This window comes from Populus nigra, chromosome 17 (genome assembly GCF_951802175.1).
Source record: "Populus nigra chromosome 17, ddPopNigr1.1, whole genome shotgun sequence".
Lineage (NCBI taxonomy): Eukaryota > Viridiplantae > Streptophyta > Magnoliopsida > Malpighiales > Salicaceae > Populus > Populus nigra.
In genome coordinates this window covers 7,470,169-7,489,321 of record NC_084868.1, presented here as the reverse complement: position 1 = coordinate 7,489,321, position 19,153 = coordinate 7,470,169, and the positions used below count along the sequence as shown (strand labels likewise).

Here is a 19,153-nt window from a genome sequence, read left to right as displayed (position 1 = left end):
AGAATTGAATTTTTTTTATAATTTCATCTTCCTTTAATTTTTTCCCTATATTATTTAATCCTCATTCTTTTTATTGTAGTTCCTTTTGGTTTAGATAACTTTTTTTAATTTAAATAATTTTTAGATTTTATCCTCCAATATTAAATTGGTTGAGAATCGAGTTTTTTGATTGAACTCAGATCTAAAATTCCACAAAATATAGGTTTGGAAAATTAACTCATATTTAGGGATTCACCCTTGTTTGTTTGGTTTTTTCTCTTTTCTTTTTTGAGCTAGTGTTTTTTTAGTTTCCATTCAGATTTATTTACTTATTAGATATCATCTCTATTCTTTAATAGACACTAGGTCAATTAGTACTCAATCAAGGCCTAACTGGAAAGAGGATGAGTTTTCTAATCGGGTTAAGTTATTATGGTAATATCTATTACTTGGATCGTCAATTTCACGAGTTAATACATGTCAAAACAAAGAGTTTCCATCTTTTCATTTCACTTCTTGGATTTTTTTAAGATTTAATTCTTTGATATTTTGTTATTTTGCATTTGAGCTAAAGTTAGGCAAAGATTAAAATAGCGGCGACATTAATCTTTTTTAACTAGATCGCTATTTGGTTAGGGCGACCAATTCACTTTTTTGCATGTTAAGTTGAACTAGGCACTCCAACTTTGTTTTTCATTTATTAACATATATGGTGATTGATTAATTTGATCTAATATATTGGTTAGGTTTTTAATTCTCATTTCAAATATTTTATTATATATATATATATATATATATATATATATATATATATATATATATATAATGCTTGCTTTTTAAAAAAAAAAATACAATGATTGAATTTTGATTCAGCCTATAACAAAGCGTGGCCTAAAGCCAGGTAAAGCATCCTAAAATATATAATATTAGTGGTTGTGTTTTTAAAACCAATAAGGTCAATCGACTCGAATAAAAATCATAACTATGAAATCATGTTAAAATCATTTGTTTTGAAATTATCCTTTATTTAAGATCGGAATGATGTATTTTTGGAAAAACAATTTTAAAAAGTCAAATCATAACTTGTTCAGTTCTTACCATATTACAAGTTAATCTATCATATTAATTGAGTTTGATTAACGAAAGGTAATTTAACATGAAACTTAATCTGTACAAGGTACCGGATCGGTCAGTTACTTTACCTGGTGAGCTATCCCATGTTTAATATGAATGATAAAGACATTGACTCATGTTTGGTGAGTAAAGTTGCCTGAAAGAACCTAACAATTGACTGTCATGCTGTTAACAGTTTCAAGCTACCTGCTACCATCACACCACCTCCTTTTATTTTACTAAAGGTCTGGATTGAGATTCAAGTGAATTTAAATACTTGAAATTAAATTATTTTTATGAACGCAGGGGAAAACCCACTCACCGACGACTGGAATTTGTCTAAATAAAAATAGAATTGACCTCTTCATTTTTTTTTTATTGGGATTAAAGAAGGCACAAGTGGTTTTTGTGTAGAGGTCAATTGGTTACGGTGTCTCCATCATGGATGTGACCATTTCTTTCAATCCAAATACATAGCTTTCCAAGTTATTATGCTCTAATTAGTCTCTGGTGTCAGGAAATTGATTGTGCAGTAGGAAGTCAAGTTATGGATTACCTACTCCTTGAGATAAATCACTCCCTCAATTTTTCTTTTTAAGTGAGGGAATCCAGACATGGACACTCATTCTAAGATTTACTTCTTCAGAAATCTAGTTTTTGTTGCTGAATAACAATGATTCTGTGTAATCCAAAGGTCATTGATTTATGCTATAAACAGACTAGATAAAGGAGGAAAAGAGAGGATTTATACATGTAAAGAATTGTAATCTGCTCATCATAGGATCAATATATTTGAATCTCTCTACACGATTTTGTCTTCTTGATTTTCCTGATAACTTGGTGATTTTGAAGTAGGAAGATTAAGACGCCAAAGCATGATTTTTGAGCAGTCCTCTGGTGGGATTCCCTTTAACTTTGTCTCGTCTTCAAGAGCTACTTGTTTGACGAATTTGATTGAGTTCTGTAAGAAAAAGAAAAAAAACAAAAATGAATGGGAGGAGGAAGTAAAAAAGGCCCAAAGTCTTGACATCTTGGGACGTTTTCTTTATCCTTTAAATATCACAATGATTTCCAGGTTTGTTATGCACTAATCCTACAAGTTATTTCAAGGAATTCGCAAAAAACCTGTACAGGATTCATCGAAGATTTATATTCTAGCTACTACGACAAGTTCATTTGCAACATGAAGGTTAGTTACTTTTAATGTGTTTGAAGGGGCCTACCTAGTCATGATTTCAGAGGTTGGTTTAAGTTAGATAGGCACAAGTACCTGTGATGTTTGCTGGACCGATGAAGGGCGACCCCATCTCTCAGGATCCCAGAGGATTGAGCTGTTGAATCCAAAACTTGAAATGTGAATTGGAGGCCTTTTATCCGTTTCGTTGTTCATTTTCCTTAGATGCCATCCGATAACCTGCGAGGAATCACATACAGGTCCTTCAATTATCACTTTCTTCTCGTTCGCTGAAAGTAATGCCATTGGCCATGTTCCAAACACCCTGCATATTATCCATCGAAAGGAAGTTCTGTCGATAATCAATGAGCAATTATTATGAATCTGTTGGTGCTATTAGAAGAATTCTGGCACTTGAATATCTGGCACAGCTATTGATTCCATTCCATCATTCATCTTTTTTTAAGCTTTTGCAGGGCGATTAGTTAACGTAGACCTCATTTTTCTACAAATGAAAGCTACATAACTACGAATATAAAGCACAAGCTGCCCCCCTTGCTTGATAGACAAATCACCTAGCCTAACCACCCATTGAAAGAGTCAAAAATCAAATAAAAATGTGGGACTCTTTAGAATGGTATTGTTTAATTTCCCCTGCCCAATCATACATTTTCTGGTAGAAAAATCTGTTTATAAACTTTAAAATATATAGATTTGGTACACCTAAGCAATCACGCTTCAAGTCTCCCATTGGATTTTGTTTAACAAGTTCTTAAACTTTGAGAATTCCACCCACCAGCCAGACATTTCTTGTTTTATTTTTATATCTATTTCATGTTCTTTCTTGAATTTCTTAGTGACCCCAACCTAAAGCATAGCATTGACAATTTTAAAGCTCAACTTGCGAAGCACCAAAGAAGAAGGAGGTAAGAAAAATTAACATACTCAATTTGTCTAATCTCGTCAAAGAAGCCTAGATCGTAAACATTGGAAAGCCTGGCAAAATGAACAATCCCGCTCAGCCTGTGTTTTTCAATGTGCCTTAATGCAACATTCCTTTGATGATCCAACTCTGCTTCGGGATCTGTAAAATTCTCCTTGAACACCAAATGCCTATACATAATACCTGTTTTCCTAAGGACCTCCGATACTTCATCTGAATCTGATTGCCCTTCCACAACAATCCACAATAATGGTGGGGGAACCAGCCTGATCGTATTAGCTAACCTCCTCAAAAAAACCCCTTGATACGGATCTTTAGTGCTTGTTGGCGTAACGATTATTGCCAGTCGTCTTGGCGCTAACTTGGATTCTGTTTCTTCTTTTTCCAAGAATGTTGCATGTTCAGATTCCTTAGAGCTTGGTGGAGCTGGTACTGCAGTTTCAGCTATCAAACTTCTGTTGACATTACTAGCATGTGGTGTACTTGCTGCCTGCTGGTGCAACATTTCAACAGGTTGCGGCAAGGATTGCGATTTATTTGATGCAGCAACATGACTAGTAAAAATTGAAGCCTTGCCTGCTGGAGCGAAACCTGTAAAAAACCCCATAACAAAACACAAACCAAAATGAACTATAGCTTTCTTCCATAACTGAACTCTCCTCTTTGATCTTTCCACAGAGCCCATCAAGCTAAACCCCTCAAAAACGTGATCAAAATCCAAGCTGTTGGCTCAGATACTGACCGCTGAGTTTTGGGGAAAAAGAAAGGGATTCTTCGAGAGAGATTGAGAGATGTGGAAGACAACAATTAATATACAAGGAGTCGTTTTATAGCGAAGTTGTGTGTTTTTTTGTGGAGGTTGAAGCTAACTGGTCGATGACAGGTACTGGCAAACTCAAAAGCCACATTATGATTATTCGGAACCCTTTTTTTTTTTTTTAATTTGACGAGGCTTTGCTTCGTTTAGTTGTCACTTGAAGTGGAAGAAATCATGGAAAAATATGTTCATTGGGAAGGACTTGAGTTGCTATCTGCACCAGATAGTTGGTGGGATGCTACCCATCAGCAAAATATATTTAGAAAAAAAAAAAAACTTGTTTTATATTAACTTGTTGTTAAGATTAATCATAGAGGGTGTGAGTTGTGTCTGTTTAAAGATAATTTTATTACATATACCAACCTCTTGTTAGAATTTTGGAAAAAGACCTAGCTGGTGACACATGATCATATAAAAAATCTATTACACACCATGATTGAATTACGTACATTTTCATCCATGATTTTTTTTATGATTGTGTGATTAGGTCCAAAACCGGCAAAAAAAAAAAAAAACTCTCCTTTTATTACCCTTTAATTTGACCTTGCTGTCTTAATGTGTTGACTTAGAATGTTTGAAATTGTAGTAATAATTGCTTTTCAAAGTGTTTTTAGTTTAGAAATACATTAAAATAATTTTTTTTATTTTTTTAAAATTATTTAGAATTGATTATGATTAAAAATCTATTATATTAAACCTTTTTTTTTTTGCTTACATTGATAAAATGAAAAATACTTAAGGATCAATATGTATTCTGGAATCAACAGCAAGGACTAAGATGAAATTATCATAAAAAGTCAACAATCTAAAATAGAAAAATATAACAATCTAGCGGTTGCAGTTAAGAGTGTAGCACTGTATCATGGTTCCTCTAGGATTTAACAAGCTGAAATTGACCAGTGGTTCAAAAGGCTTGAAGTTGAATGTACTGGGTGAAGTTGTTTTATATTGTTACTGTATATGTATGTTTCATGTAGCTAATTAATTAATTATATGTGTTATTGATTTTGTTAATATATATATATATATATATATATATATATATATTATTAATAAAAACTTGTTTATCTTTAATATTTTATTAATGAATCTAATATTTGATTAATGAATATAGAATAAAAATAAAATTCATGAGAGAAAAATGTTAGGTAAATAAAATTATAAAGTTTTTATAATTATAAAATTCATATTGCATTAAAATATTGTTCATAAATGTTCCTAGTAAGACTTGACATTAATTACAGTTGTTGAAACTAATATATATTATATTATTTTCTTTATGAAAAGAAACAGTTATTCTTATAAACTGAGAAATGAGAGGTACTCGGAACAAATATATAGGTGCTATTCAGAAGACATGTACACTAAATTCACATATATGAGAATTCCATGTAAGGGCATTACATGTATTTATGAAAAGGCTCGCGTAACGGTTATGTAAGTGATCTTTAAATTTAAAATCACTAAGATATCTTATATAAGGAGTGTTATATTTTGATCTTGCTATACATTGTTCTAATCAAGAATAACAAATAGACAAATATTGAGTATAATATGAATTATATGAAGATATTTAAGTAATCAAAAGAGGATTCATCATCTTTGGTCAATTAGAGAAAATGTTTCATATATTCTCAAATGGTATTAATTATAAATCCTTACATAAGGTGCAATGAGATTTGAAAAAATTTTAAAATCTTATTCAAATAATCAATGACTATGGTGTTGAGAATATACATCATTTGATGAAGTAGATACACTCATTGCTATACTATCTAAATCAAAACATTGTTGATGAAGGGATAATAATTATACTGAGAAACTGAAAACTAAATAGTTAAGTTAAACTCATATGACTTTTTTAATATTTGAGAAATTATAACAGGGTGATAGACATTGTATTTGATCTTCAAATATAAATCTATCAATTGTTGAATTGATAATAAATTAATTTATTTTGTTTAATTAATTCTATTTTATTTAGGATTGTGATTTATATTTAGGTCAACTTATTAGAGAACCTAATGGGTTACACACATAAAAATCATTTGTCATAAATCAAAATGAGATGATTAATCAAGTGTGGCTTGATTGTAAATAAGTTTTAGAAATTGATGACTAGAGTGTAATTTATACATGAAATTACAATTCTAGACCTAGAAAAATCAAGTACGGACTTAATTGAATAAATTTCTAAAATTAGCTTAAAATAATGTGTTTATTATTTAAGGGGTAAATTCATATTTTGTTATTTATAGGGTTTTTAAGTTTTTCTATAAATAAAATGTTATGTCTTTTATTTCCTGTGTGAGGTTTGATGTGAAGTAAAATACAACACAGAAACACCTAAAACACAAAATAAAAAAATTAGCACTTTAAGGTATAGCAATCCCTCTTCCAAGCTTGGCATGTTAACTCAAGTTGATATGTGTCGATCAGAGATATCATTGTCTCAATATTGAAAAAACAAATATAGAATCTTCAAATTTTATTTTAGATCAAATCCAATTTTGATCTGTTATCTAGCTCGATTTTGAATCAAGTATTTTTATTTATATTTATTTTTTAATTTCATAAGTTAATTTTTAGTTTGCGTTAGAATATGTTTTTATACTTTTTTACACATAATCTTCAAACTATTTTATCAAATGTTTACATTAGATTTTGTGTTGATGGTTGATGATTGAGAAAAAAAATGTTCCTTCGAAAAACAGGCTAGCAATGTCATGACATTAATTTTTTCGGGTTGCAAACCACTTATCTATTTATATTTGCTTTTACTCCATCTTCTAAAATAAAAAGGGTATAGACGGATTTTTATCTTCATGAAGTTGCAAATGAGGACATAAAAATATTTGATTTATTTAAACATAGTCCCCAAATTTATATATATGAATAATTTATTATATTTATAATTTTTTTTATATGTATCTGGGAAAATTTGTTTATTTTTTTCCAACTAACTATAATTAACTTTTTTTTGTTAAATGTAAAATATAAATTTATTTTCCCAACCTATATACTTAACGAAAATTGATTATTGATCATGAAGAGAAATTACGTGGACCTCCAATGAAGATCCGTGTTCGACAGAGATGAGTATAAAAAAGATTGAGAGTTGATTTTAATATAAATGAGAAGGGAGATGAGAAGTAGGAACACTCTACACACGAATAATCTTTGAATGCCCAGGGTAGGGCCCATTAGGTTTTCTGATTTCCAAGCTAAACAGACGAAGCTAAGAGTGTAGTTCAAGCATGGTTCACGTCAGACAACTGGAACGAAAAAAGTCCATTCCTTGGGATCTCGTAGAAAGATGGGAATGTATGGAAGTCCTAGATGACTCTAAATATTCAATTAATTAATAAAAGAAAAACTACATGCTCGTTTGGGTAGAGATAACGTGAAACCAAAATGGTAATCCGTCCTCAAAACTTGGAGAATCAAAACAGCTGAAACAGAGACATAAACACACTTCACTTTCCACCTTTCTTTACTGCAGACTTTGTGACCTTGGCACCAGATGCATCTTTCTTCTCAGCACTCTTGATGACACCAACAGCCACGGTCTGGCGCATCTCCCTCACAGCAAAACGACCAAGAGGAGGATAGGTAGAAAAGGTCTCAACAACCATAGGCTTGGTGGGAATCATCTTCACAAACCCAGCATCACCATTCTTCAAGAACTTTGGCTCCTTCTCAAGCTCTTTCCCAGATCGCCTGTCAATCTTGGTCAAAATCTCTGAAAACTTGACAGCAATGTGTGAGGTGTGACAATCAAAGACAGGAGCATATCCGTTTCCAATCTGACCTGGGTGGTTCATGATGATGATCTGAGAGGTGAAGTTAGCAGCCTCCTTGGCAGGATCATCATTAGAGTTAGAAGCAACAAAACCACGCTTGAGATCCTTGACAGCAACATTTTTAACATTGAAACCAACATTGTCACCTGGAAGGACCTCCTGGAGAGCTTCATGGTGCATCTCAACAGATTTAACTTCAGTGGTCAGTCCAGAGGAGCCAAAGGTCACAACCATTCCAGGCTTCAGGATACCAGTCTCAACTCGTCCAACAGGTACAGTTCCAATAACTCCAATCTTGTAGACATCCTGAAGTGGAAGACGGAGGGAGGGGCTTGTCTGACGGTCTCTTGGGCTCATTGATCTGGTCAAGAGATTCAAGGAGGGTAGGGCCCTTGTACCAGTCAAGGTTGGTAGACCTCTCAATCATGTTATCACCCTCAAAACCCAAAAAAAGGGACAAAGGGGATCTTCTCAGGGCTGTAACCAACCTTCTTCAAGTAAGAGGAAACTTCCTTCACAATTTCTTCGTACCTGGCCTTGGAGTACTTGGGGGTGGTAGCATCCATCTATAAACAGCCAACAAAAGCAATGCAAGCACCGGTCAGGAGTTTAAAATTTTAAACAACTGAAGTTCAAGTATACATGAAGCATCAAAGAAAAAGCTGAACATCAAAGAAAAAGCTGAACAAATTAATAGAAATTTTTTTTACCTTGTTGCAACAGCAAATCATCTGCTTGACACCAAGGGTAAAAGTAAGTAGGGCATGCTCACGGGTCTGGCCATCCTTGGAGATACCAGTTCAAAACCACCAGTGGTGGAATCAATATTGAGGACAGCACAGTCAGCCTGTGAGGTACCAGTGATCATATTCTTAATAAAGTCACGATGACCAGGAGCGTCAATGACAGTGCAGTAGTACTTGGTGGTCTCGAACTTCCAGAGAGCAATATCAATGGTGATACCGCGCTCACGCTCAGCCTTAAGCTTGTCCAAAACCCAGGCATACTTAAATGACCTTTTGTTCATCCCAGCAGCTTCCTTCTCAAACCTCTCAATGACACGTTTGTCAATACCTCCAAGCTTGAAGGTCAAATGAACAGTGGTGGTTGACTTGCCAGAGTCAACATGGCCGATGACCACACTGTTAATGTGTGTCTTCTCCTTACCCATGATAAAATTTGGGAGAGAAGCTGAAATTGATAAAAAGAAAGGCTTACTAAATACATAAAAACATATTGAATGGAAGCAATAACATACAAAAGAAACATTACCAATAATGTAATTTAAACAGTCTAATTCTTAAAATGCAACAAATCATAATTCAACAATAGCAAAACAAATACCACATTCAAACAATTACCGTGACATAAGGCAACACAACAAGTCAACACTACTGGTGCAATAAGAGAACCAAACTAGCATAAAAAGTATTCACAAATAATCACAGCTTACAAACATAACTAAAAAATGATAACCCTTGAAAAAAAAAAGTAAATTCAAGTTCAACAAATATAACGATACCCTTTTCAGTGTGGCTGCTGGGATTCGAGCCCAGGTCTCCACGCCACATAAGCATGGAATTTACCATTAAAGTACAGCCACTGAACAAGTCAAGAAAACCACTTTCCCATTAGATGCAGGCACTTTAGATCAGGTCAAAAAGAACATAAACTGATATCAAGGTTCAGTTTGTTTCTGCCTTGTTTCCGATGGAAAAGGATACAAACATAAACTACATGATAAAAAAATAATCAAATCAAGATCCTTAAATGAAAAGAGCAACGACAACTGATTGGTGATGAAACAAAACATTAAACGATATAAACATAACACAGGAACAAAAGAAAACGAATTCAGAGTCAGAATTCAATCAAAACAAACAGTTTTTCCATCAATTAAAAATAACAAAAACTGAATCATCAGATCTGAAATGTGACACGACCATCAGTAAACATCAGTTGAAGCAAAGCATAAGAACCAAAACTTCTAACACAACAAATCAAAGGTTTCTATCAATCAAAACAGGAATCACATCAGACAAGTAAGCATAACAGAATACTAAATGTAGAGAAAGAGAGAGTAGGGATCAAACCTTAAAGAAGGGAATTGAAAAACGAAGGAGCTCTCTCGCAGCTACAGGGAGCAACGTTGAGAGCAAGCGAAAGAGGGGGAGTTTTAAGGCTTTTGCTGCCATATATACTGAGACTAACAGCAAAACTCGTGTTTTTAAAAATTTAAATTTTGTATTTTAAAAAATTTAATATAATTTATATATTTTAAATTATTTTAATGTATTAATATCAAAAATAATTTTTAAAAAATAAAAAAAATTATTAACATATATTTTAATATAAAAAATTATTTAAAAAAATATCCGTAATCATACTGCCAAATAAATTTTAAGAGAGTATTTAGATACGAGTGTGGTTGATTTTTATTTTTTTTTATGTATCAATATATAAAAAGTATATTTTTTTGATTCATGAGATGTAATTTGTATTTTAAAAGAATTGTAATTTTAAAAAATTAATTAATTAATTATATATATATATATATATGTAAACTGTGTTTTTTTAAATTTTTGAATTTATATTTTATTAAATTTTTTTTTCAGATTGTACTTATATTTAAAATAATTTTTTTAAAATAAAAAAATATTATTTTAATATATTTTTAAATAAAAAAACATTTTAAATTATAATTATTATTTTAATTTCAAACACATTTTTACCTCTTCGGTGTAGTTTAGGGATTCTCCATCTACCGTTGGATTGTTATCAATCTAATGGTCCAAAATAACTACGTATCCGCCGGTATATGCATTACCTTAGTGTTGTTCGTGCATATCACGATTATAGGGAACATCGGATTTGATTTTTTTTATTCGCACGTAAGATTCCTGTTTTACCCAACACGATAGTAAAAATAACAATAATAATCTTGTAATTGCAGCCCTGATTCATGTACAGAGGTTACCTTTTGATTTTCTAGAAGCAGAAGAAAAGGCAGTAGCTTGTGGGTATCAAATCTAATTTATTTTATGTTGATTTCTATTATCTCTTCATTATTTGTAATAGTTCTTTGATATGCTTGGATATAGAGAAAAACATAAAATAAATTAGTTTTTTTGGCCTCTCTCTTGTCTCAACTACTTCCATCTTCTTTCTATCCTATTCAATATGCTGTAAAATCCTATGCACATGCGGAACCCTAAAAATTCAAGACACGATCTGTCAGAAGCAGCCCACAGACACTGCTCGATGATCAATTTCTATCCAACCTCGTGCCCTCAGCCAGAACTTCATCTTTGCTTGTGTAAAAAATAAAACTATTCTTAAAAAGTATAGCCTTGGATATACTCCTTGAAGATCACAAAATCTTAAAAGACATTAAAGACTTGTATAATCATTAACTTCAAGATCCGTAAGATTAATCGAGATGAAAGCAAGTTAAATCAAACAACCACGGTAATCAAAAAAATAAAAATAAATTAAGACTACACCACCAAGCCAAATCCAATTTCTTTAGTTGGGTGTTATGTATGCTGCATGCTATCAATGTTACACATGATAAACAAATTTTGAAATTTTTTTGTTGTCAAACTTTGCATCATTTAGGATAAACAAGACAACAATTTCCTAAGCAGAGGCACTAAAACCTTCAATATACAACATGTTGTGACCGGCGCAAGCCATGGATCAGGCTCTAGATTGCTGGAGGCAATGAAACCATAGATTCATTGATGTGCAGTACACTGCATAAAAGATGGCCAAGCAAAAATCAAAGAGGTCTATTGTACGAGCAGTGAAGTTCCCTTTTCGCAATGCCTGCATCACTCAGCCTACTCGTCAAGCCCATAGTCCTCGCCAAAGTATCTATCAACTAAAGCATTTGCCAAATTTCTCAGGTCTTCATTCTCGTGAAACTGAAATCTTTCCATGGCATCAATACCATCCTCTCGCTCAACAAGCTTCGGCCCCTCGCCATTTGGCATCCCCCTCAAGACCTGCATTGACAATGTATAGATGAATGATGATCAAAAAGGTTTGGGTGGGTCATCAAGTGATAAATGTTGAATAAAAAAACCCACCTTAGACTTTAAAAAAAATAATTAAATCGAATTTGTTGCTCGCATGTAGTTTTATGGACAAGAAAGGAAATCTCACGAGTCACCAAACCAATCCTAGGTTCATATCTTAGCAATGGGAAAAATAGCTTAATTTTTTTCAGTAACTAGAAGCAAACCATAAAGCAAGAAACAACGCAACCTTTCTTGATGTAAAGTCACATACAAAAAGATACATTTACAAGGAACTGTTTCCTTACCAGCTCCATAAATTGAAGACCTAGTCTTGCAGCCTCAGTGTCGGCAGATCTAACCAAGTCAATAAAACCAGGAAGGCATCCTCTACCAACAAGGGAAACCAGGTGCTCTGAGATTAAATTTGGCTTTCCATCACCTTCTGTTGGGGCAACACAGAGATTACCCAAAACGTATGCTACTTCCTTTCTTATATCAAAAGGTGCAGTTGAAAGTAAACGCAGTAATAAAGGCGCAGCCTCGCTAGAATATATCAACTGCTTGTGCTCAATCGAACCAGCTGCAATGTTAGATAATACCCAAGTAGCTTCCTAGAACAACGGTAAAAAATTCCAGTAAGAACAAGTTATAAAGGTTAATGTCAAAGTGATTAAGACATGCTAACTCACCTTCTTCAAGACTCGGTGCTCACTCTTCAAACATTTTACAAGGACCTCAATGACATTATCTGAGTTTCAGGGAAGTTCATATTTTAGAAATGGAAGACTAAACTTTCCCAATTTAAGCAAGAGAGGTATTCCACTGACCTGTGATTTCACACCCAGGAAGAAGAACAGCAACTATTGTGTATGAATCACCGGCTATTACATTACCTAAACTTCGTAAGACCTGGATAGGAAATTACTTGTCAAATTATTCAAAGACAAGGAAATATTAAATTTATATACATCCCAAATCCATTTGGCAAAGCATCACATAACTTGATTAAGACATGGTTGCTTTAGCCAGCTAATTATTTCATTAGTATCTTTTGAAATTATTGAAATAGCAAGAAAATGCAAATTTGTAAAGTTTCCAAATCAACTGTTTGGTTTAAGTATACAAATGCTAATTTCCATATTGTAAACAACAAAATAGTAAAACAATAGTGTTAAGTTAGGTTTAGTTTTAAAGAGCTCATTTTTTTTTTCTTTTTCTTCTAGTCTTTTGAAAGAATTCATTTTCCTTTTGAACTACAAGAATAAATCAAAGTTCACACCATCATTTTTTTTTATATATATATAAAAAGATCAAACTGAGGAACTCACTGGACTGGGTTTTTCAAGACAAAAGCATTACCAGCAAATGGCTTAAAATTTAGAACCCCATAAAAAAATATTTCACATATTTTCTACACATTATAATGTGCCACTTCATGACATTATATTCAAAATGACAAAATAAAGATTTATGACAACAACATTGATCAACAAAAGCTATGTAAAATCTCATATTGAATGTACCGGAATAAGCAATTGCAAGCTATTTGATGATGCTAATCTTTGTACAAGCAGCTGAAGGGCATCACTTTTAACCAGCATACTGGTAGCAACATTCGAAAGGGCTGAGAGATACACAACCACCCATGCTACTTCAGTTGCCAATTCCTCATCCCTGAATTCAACAAGTAAATACTACTTTAAACTTGGGTATAGATTTTCTAAAAAACTGAATAAAATTATTTCAAGAAATGAGAATTATTCCCCAGATCAAAGAGAAGAGAGATGAGAGATGGTTATATTGTCCCATACAAGATATAAGGATGGAGCTATAAGACAACAACTTGCAAGGGAATTCTACCCAATAAAAGAAGGAAAAAAAAACTAGCAGAACCTTAGAAACAGATTGCCATTTTTTAGTAACTTAACTACAACTGATTGCAGCAAGAACATTACCATCACGATTCTTGCGTTCTAAAGTATAGTCTAATAAGCTAACCAACAAAAAGCAAAACTGATTGTTAGGTAACTTTTACATGGGATTCTTCAACAGAGTATAAATTGAAACTTGTAAGAGAAAAGGAAAGGAAAATGATATGAAGCAAATCTAAAATAAACAAGCAATCGCAGATATTGGAACAAGAGTGGCATACATGATGTAGAAACTTTTCTAGGCCAACCATGGGTATATGCCATGAAGCAAAAGTGAAATTTGTGTGAGCTGCTTGTTGATGAACAGCACCTTGTGTACCAAAAACTGAGCTTTGAATGATTAACGGGATAGAAGGTAATCATTGAGAGCCATTTTTCAAATGGCTTAAGAACCAAATCACAAATTCTTATCAAGTGACTAATTTCAACTAATTGCCATTTTTTCAAATGGCTTAAGAACGACTATCACCTAAAATGTGTTTTCCTCATAAGGAATTATTTTAAATGGTTCCTGGTCATGAGGGTAAGCCTCTATATAGATTTAAAATGCATTAGAAAGGGAATAAAGTTGAAAAAAACAGAAAGATACTAAAATATTGATCAGATTGTAAACATGGACAGCCACCTTGGTCACCACAAGGCTTAAAGAAAAGGGCATAACAGAAAATTCAGAAAAGGCAGTCCAAAAGTTTTCTAATGACAATGATTGATTGACACCACTTACGCTTTTCTTAAGTGCCGAAGAATTGCATCTAGAACCCCATCAACTCTAATGAGTTCTGTGGCAGCTTTATGATCTGGTCCCTGCATTCAAACACACTGAAGCTATGCTGTAAATGAAATTTAGCACACAAGCATAATGATGTGGATACAAATATATCAGACAATGAACTTATTATGTTTATTACCAAGTCAACAGGTGCTTTAATCACAAGAGTGGAATAGGTACAATAGGCGCCTATCACCCTAATAGTGGAAGGGTACCTTAATCACAAGAGTGGCTCAGGACCTATTCCTTCAATTGAAGAGATCAGCAATGCAATTGATTGAGGCAGAGAAATTTAAAGCTTGTTTAGGAAAGCCTAGAACTCAGCAACTGATGAAGCAGAAGTTGTCACAAAATTGTGGTGCATGCTATACGCAAATTCAACACCAGGTTTGTAGGTAAACAAAGAATTTTAAGTATCTTTGAAAAAGCCAATATGATACTAGAATAAATGAATGAAGGCATATGAGTGGGGCTGTAGGTGTTCTATTTGCTGAAAACCAATTGATAACTTTGTACTACTAACAGATTTTGAAAACAACATGATAACCTATTAAAAAATACATGAACATTTAGCATCACACTGGGGTTTCTACAAACTGCACCTATGAATTCTCTGGCATCACATCTAAGAAAATATTGCATGACGCACCAACTATTGAAGGCATCTCACCACATAAAACGCTAAATCCTAGCAACATTCTAGCTTGGAACTTATTTTCCATTTAAAAATGAGATCCCTGCATATAGCCTCTCAAAGTTGGTTCAAACTTATTTTCCAATAAAAAAGAGATCCCTGCATGCAGCCTCTCAAAGTACGCTACTTGGGAAGGAGCCTCTGAGTTGTTGACAAAAGAACTAACATCTCTAGGGGATGACGTTCTCTTTGGGACATGTTTCTAATTTTTCAATAGCATCATAAGCCAAAAGTGGCAAACACATGCACAAGTTGTTCATAGTGATAACGTTCAAAACCTTGATTAGGTTTGACAATGCCCAAGCAGCTGTTCTCACAGTTGAACCCTTGTTTGGCAGCATCATTCTTGCAAGAGGTGGTAAGGCACCTTGACATAGCAAAACACTTCTCAACTCTTCTCCTTCACCAGCAACATTTCCCAATGCCCATGCGCACTGTTCAGCCACAGGTAAGGAACTCTTTTCTACACAGAAATGCAACTATAAATGCCAAACCAAAAGTAGCATATCGATCCACTAAAGTTTCAAACAAAAAACAAGGAAAAGAAAAACTAAACATATGCCCATGAATTACTAGGCTACAGATTTCAGAATTAATAAGTTCGGGGAAATGAATGTTACAATTCTCTAAGTTGAAGTGGCATTTTATTATAACTCAGAGTTACCTCATATTGTTGTCCCAGTATGGGCTCAAATCACCACAACCAACATACATGTATCATAAAGTATCAAGGCAAGGAAGCAAAAAAACATTATTGACACTGAAAAGGATGCACCAGCTGTCACAAACCTCCAAGATGTGCAATAAGCAGTGGTAAAGCAGGCAATAATGCTTTTGTTTCTTCTGGTTTTCCTGCTGCAATATTTGTAAGGCACCATGCTGCCTCAAGTAACTGCAGATAAGACAAGAATCAGTGTTCGAATTTACATTACTCCTCATAAGAAGCTGTACGTTTTAAATTTTGTTCCGAGACAAGGTAGGTGGATAAGAATCAATGTATTTCTCTGACAAGCACTGAGCATTCATTCAACATGCATTGCAATTTAAGAAAGAATAAAAGAAACAACTAGTAGACTATTAGAACCTAATATAGATAGAAATCCCACCCACACCCCACACAGACACCTTTTAACTAAGGAGAACGATTCTTTTTCATAATTTAATAAAGCTGAACAGTTTCATGTATCAAATAACTGATATGGAAAAAGAAAAAGAAAAAGAAAAACACCATCATTGGACCTGTTCATCTGGAGAGCCAAATGAGAGACACTGCACAAGCAAGGGGATTGCTCCAGCTTTAATAGCAGCTTCAACGGGAGGGAATTCAGATTTTGACAGCAAACGTCTCATCTCCCGGAGGGCACCAACTAGCTTCTGCATTGCACCTTTTCCCCTGAAGGTTCAAGCATAGAAATAAAAACAAATTCCAAAAGGACTTAGAGATTCGATGACACAACATGTTTATGAAAAGGAGAGGTATGGGCTGAAAACAGAAGAAGAAAACAGAGCTTGGATTCATGTCTCTCAATGCCAGAACAGTTAGGAAGCTATACGTATATATTCATTAGCAATAACATTAAGCAAATGTTCTTCAAACATTTTCCTGATCTTTATGATACATTTCCATATGAAATTCAGTTCCCAGTAGCAACAGTTTATGGCATTGAGCTTCCCAAAGTTTAATCAAACATGGTTATCATTCATCACTGATCAGTATATCTCAAAGTTTTATAGTTCGTACTTCTATACCCAATCTCTCATATCCTCTTAAAATGGAAAGCTAGCTTCTACTTTATTTTGAGCAACCATGAATTATATACAGGCATGAAACTTAGTAGTCAGTTTATTAAATTATTCCCCGAAGGAAATTGATATGCATTACTCAAGAAAACCTTGCTGATAGCATAGTCCTGATTAGCATATCATTGATAACAAGAGTATGAAAATAGGTATAGGTTTTGGGAGGGTGTAAGCTGCGAAAAATCTATCAAAGATTACCCCCACGAATCCAAGAACACATGCAGGGCATTTGTTTTCATTTCACTAACATTCCCCTAAAATCCCCAATTTTTTATACTCATCTTAACCAACAGAGTTATGATACAGGAGCATAACAAGAATGAGCATCTGCATACCCAAAAAAAAAAAGAGGTTCTTCTCTAACTGAAAACAAAGAAGGTATAAAGTTTAACATACTGAAAAGAAACAGCAGACTTCAACTCTTCAACTGCCGACGAAGTTTGAGCCTCCAAAATTGATTGCTCTTCATCAATTATCATGTCATTTTCAATACATATGTCACTATCATCACAACTAGGACCCACTCTACAAAGACGCTTCGCACGCACCAACGATTCTCTCCTTTCCTTCCCCACCGCCACCGCATTTTGCCTCCTCCTATGCGCCGCAACATTACCAACTACCCACAGCAAAATTAAATACGCATCCAGCAATATATGTATTTATATATAAATCCTTGTGCTGAATCAAATTAACAAGTCTGTTCGGTAGAAGTGATTCTACAAAAGTTCGATTTTTTTTCTCGGCAACCAAACAGAACAGTAGAACGATTAGCTTAAAAAAAAAACTAGTTATGAGGGAAGAAAAGAAGAGAGAGATAGAGAGAGACAAACCTGAAGACTTGATAGGGTCTCTTCGGTGAGGATTCAATCCATCTTCAGCCATTTTTTTGTATTGCTTTTTTCAGTGAGGTTTTTGAATTTGAAGAAAAAGAGAGAAGAGCGCGTAGAAATTGCAGGGATTTTCTAAACTTCACGCGCCTTCGATTGATTTCTATTTATTTCTTAGCAAATTGCAAAATGGCTCCTGCTCCTTCCTTAATTTAACGCGGAGCACCCGTAAAAGTTGGATATGTTTCTCGAGCCCCTACTTCTCTCTTCTTCTTCTTTTTTTCAATTTATTTGAGAAACCTTGGATGGATTTTTTTTCTCTTTTATAAAAAATTATATGAACTCTACTTGTACTTTGGTTCTGTTATTGTTTTTTTTTTTTTAACTCGCCTATCCGTGTTCGGATTAAAATTTAATTTTCAACGAAAAGAATATTAAAGCTTTGTCAATATTTTTTTATATATAAAGAAAATTTTAAACTCTGAAGTCAAGAATTGTATATATTTATTTAACAAAATAAATCGATTATATAAAATATTAAAAAAAAATTAATATTTTTTATTTAATTATATGTCAATAACTTTGTAAGGAAAGAAAAATTTTAATTCTATTGAAATAAAATAATTTTATAGTATAATTTCTTTCTTTTTTATTCAGTATTTTTTTCATAAAAATAATATGACTTTTTTGTTATTTGTTCTTTATTCAATAAAAATAAAAATAAAAAACAATGAGAACAACCATCAAAACATTTTGAAGGATTGAAATAAAGAAAAAAAAGACATATCTCTAATTAAAAATAAAAAAAGGATAAAAGAAAAAAAATACCTTTAATATACATCATGTTGTTTAAAATTCTTAAAATGATGTTATGATAATCTTGATGTAAATATATTAAAAACTATAAGAATAATGCTCAACTTGCGCATCAACACGTTAAATATCTTGCTAATGTTACTAGACTCGATTCATCTACTATGAAAGATAATGTGCGCTCTGTTAGTATGATTTTAGTCATTTTAGAAGACTAAAAAGTCGATCTCAATTTTTGTAAACCTAAAAACCTTGTTTTCAAATTTTTTTTATTTAGAAAAATATAAAAAACATATATTACTTCAAACCAACTTTAAATTACTTAAAAAACCAAAAAAATCAGCCCAATTCAAAAATACAATTCTTAGCCCCGATCTTCGGTTTCTAACAACATAAAGGACAAAGAACAACTCAACGAAATTTCTCTCATTAAATAAGAAAGTTTTTTTTGTTGCATCAACCAAC

At 33.1% G+C, this 19,153-nt stretch overlaps 2 protein-coding genes and 1 pseudogene across 3 annotated transcripts; all 3 read right to left on the bottom strand.

Moving 5' to 3' along the window:
• Positions 1-1,769: 1,769 nt before the first annotated feature.
• On the bottom strand, positions 1,770-4,128 carry LOC133677687 (beta-1,4-xylosyltransferase IRX9-like). 2 transcript variants are annotated; one of them, XM_062099810.1, is made up of 3 exons: positions 3,212-4,128; positions 2,363-2,618; positions 1,770-2,053 (listed from the first exon to the last, which is right to left on the bottom strand). In XM_062099810.1, the coding sequence occupies exons 1-3, from the start codon at positions 3,892-3,894 to the stop codon at positions 1,895-1,897; spliced, it is 1,098 nt and encodes a 365-aa protein (XP_061955794.1). In that variant the 5' UTR covers positions 3,895-4,128; the 3' UTR covers positions 1,770-1,894. The 2 variants fall into 2 exon arrangements, with proteins under 2 accessions (XP_061955794.1, XP_061955795.1); XM_062099811.1 differs by having other exon boundaries at positions 2,363-2,591; positions 3,212-4,107.
• A 3,072-nt stretch (positions 4,129-7,200) lies between these two features.
• Positions 7,201-10,009, bottom strand: LOC133676501 (elongation factor 1-alpha-like; annotated as a pseudogene).
• A 1,270-nt stretch (positions 10,010-11,279) lies between these two features.
• Positions 11,280-18,057, bottom strand: LOC133676503 (importin subunit alpha-9). The gene is made up of 11 exons (XM_062098174.1): positions 17,879-18,057; positions 17,442-17,664; positions 16,485-16,638; positions 16,035-16,137; positions 15,524-15,708; positions 14,507-14,586; positions 13,375-13,525; positions 12,679-12,760; positions 12,541-12,599; positions 12,157-12,462; positions 11,280-11,836 (listed from the first exon to the last, which is right to left on the bottom strand). The coding sequence occupies exons 1-11, from the start codon at positions 17,928-17,930 to the stop codon at positions 11,672-11,674; spliced, it is 1,560 nt and encodes a 519-aa protein (XP_061954158.1). The 5' UTR covers positions 17,931-18,057; the 3' UTR covers positions 11,280-11,671.
• Between the last annotated feature and the right edge of the window lie 1,096 nt (positions 18,058-19,153).

Excerpts from the sequence above, each read along its gene's own strand:
- LOC133677687 (XM_062099810.1), bottom strand. The coding sequence starts at position 3,894 with ATGGGCTCTGTGGAAAGATCAAAGAGGAGAGTTCAGTTATGGAAGAAA. Across the intron at positions 2,619-3,211 it reads GACGAGATTAGACAAATTGA|AACTTCCTTTCGATGGATAA; the intron begins GTATGTTAATTT and ends GATTATCGACAG. Across the intron at positions 2,054-2,362 it reads CGGTCCAGCAAACATCACAG|AACTCAATCAAATTCGTCAA; the intron begins GTACTTGTGCCT and ends TTTTTCTTACAG.
- LOC133676503 (XM_062098174.1), bottom strand. The coding sequence starts at position 17,930 with ATGGCTGAAGATGGATTGAATCCTCACCGAAGAGACCCTATCAAGTCT. Across the intron at positions 17,665-17,878 it reads AGACCCTATCAAGTCTTCAG|TTGGTAATGTTGCGGCGCAT; the intron begins GTTTGTCTCTCT and ends TGCTGTGGGTAG. Across the intron at positions 12,600-12,678 it reads TCCTGGGTGTGAAATCACAG|ATAATGTCATTGAGGTCCTT; the intron begins GTCAGTGGAATA and ends CCTGAAACTCAG.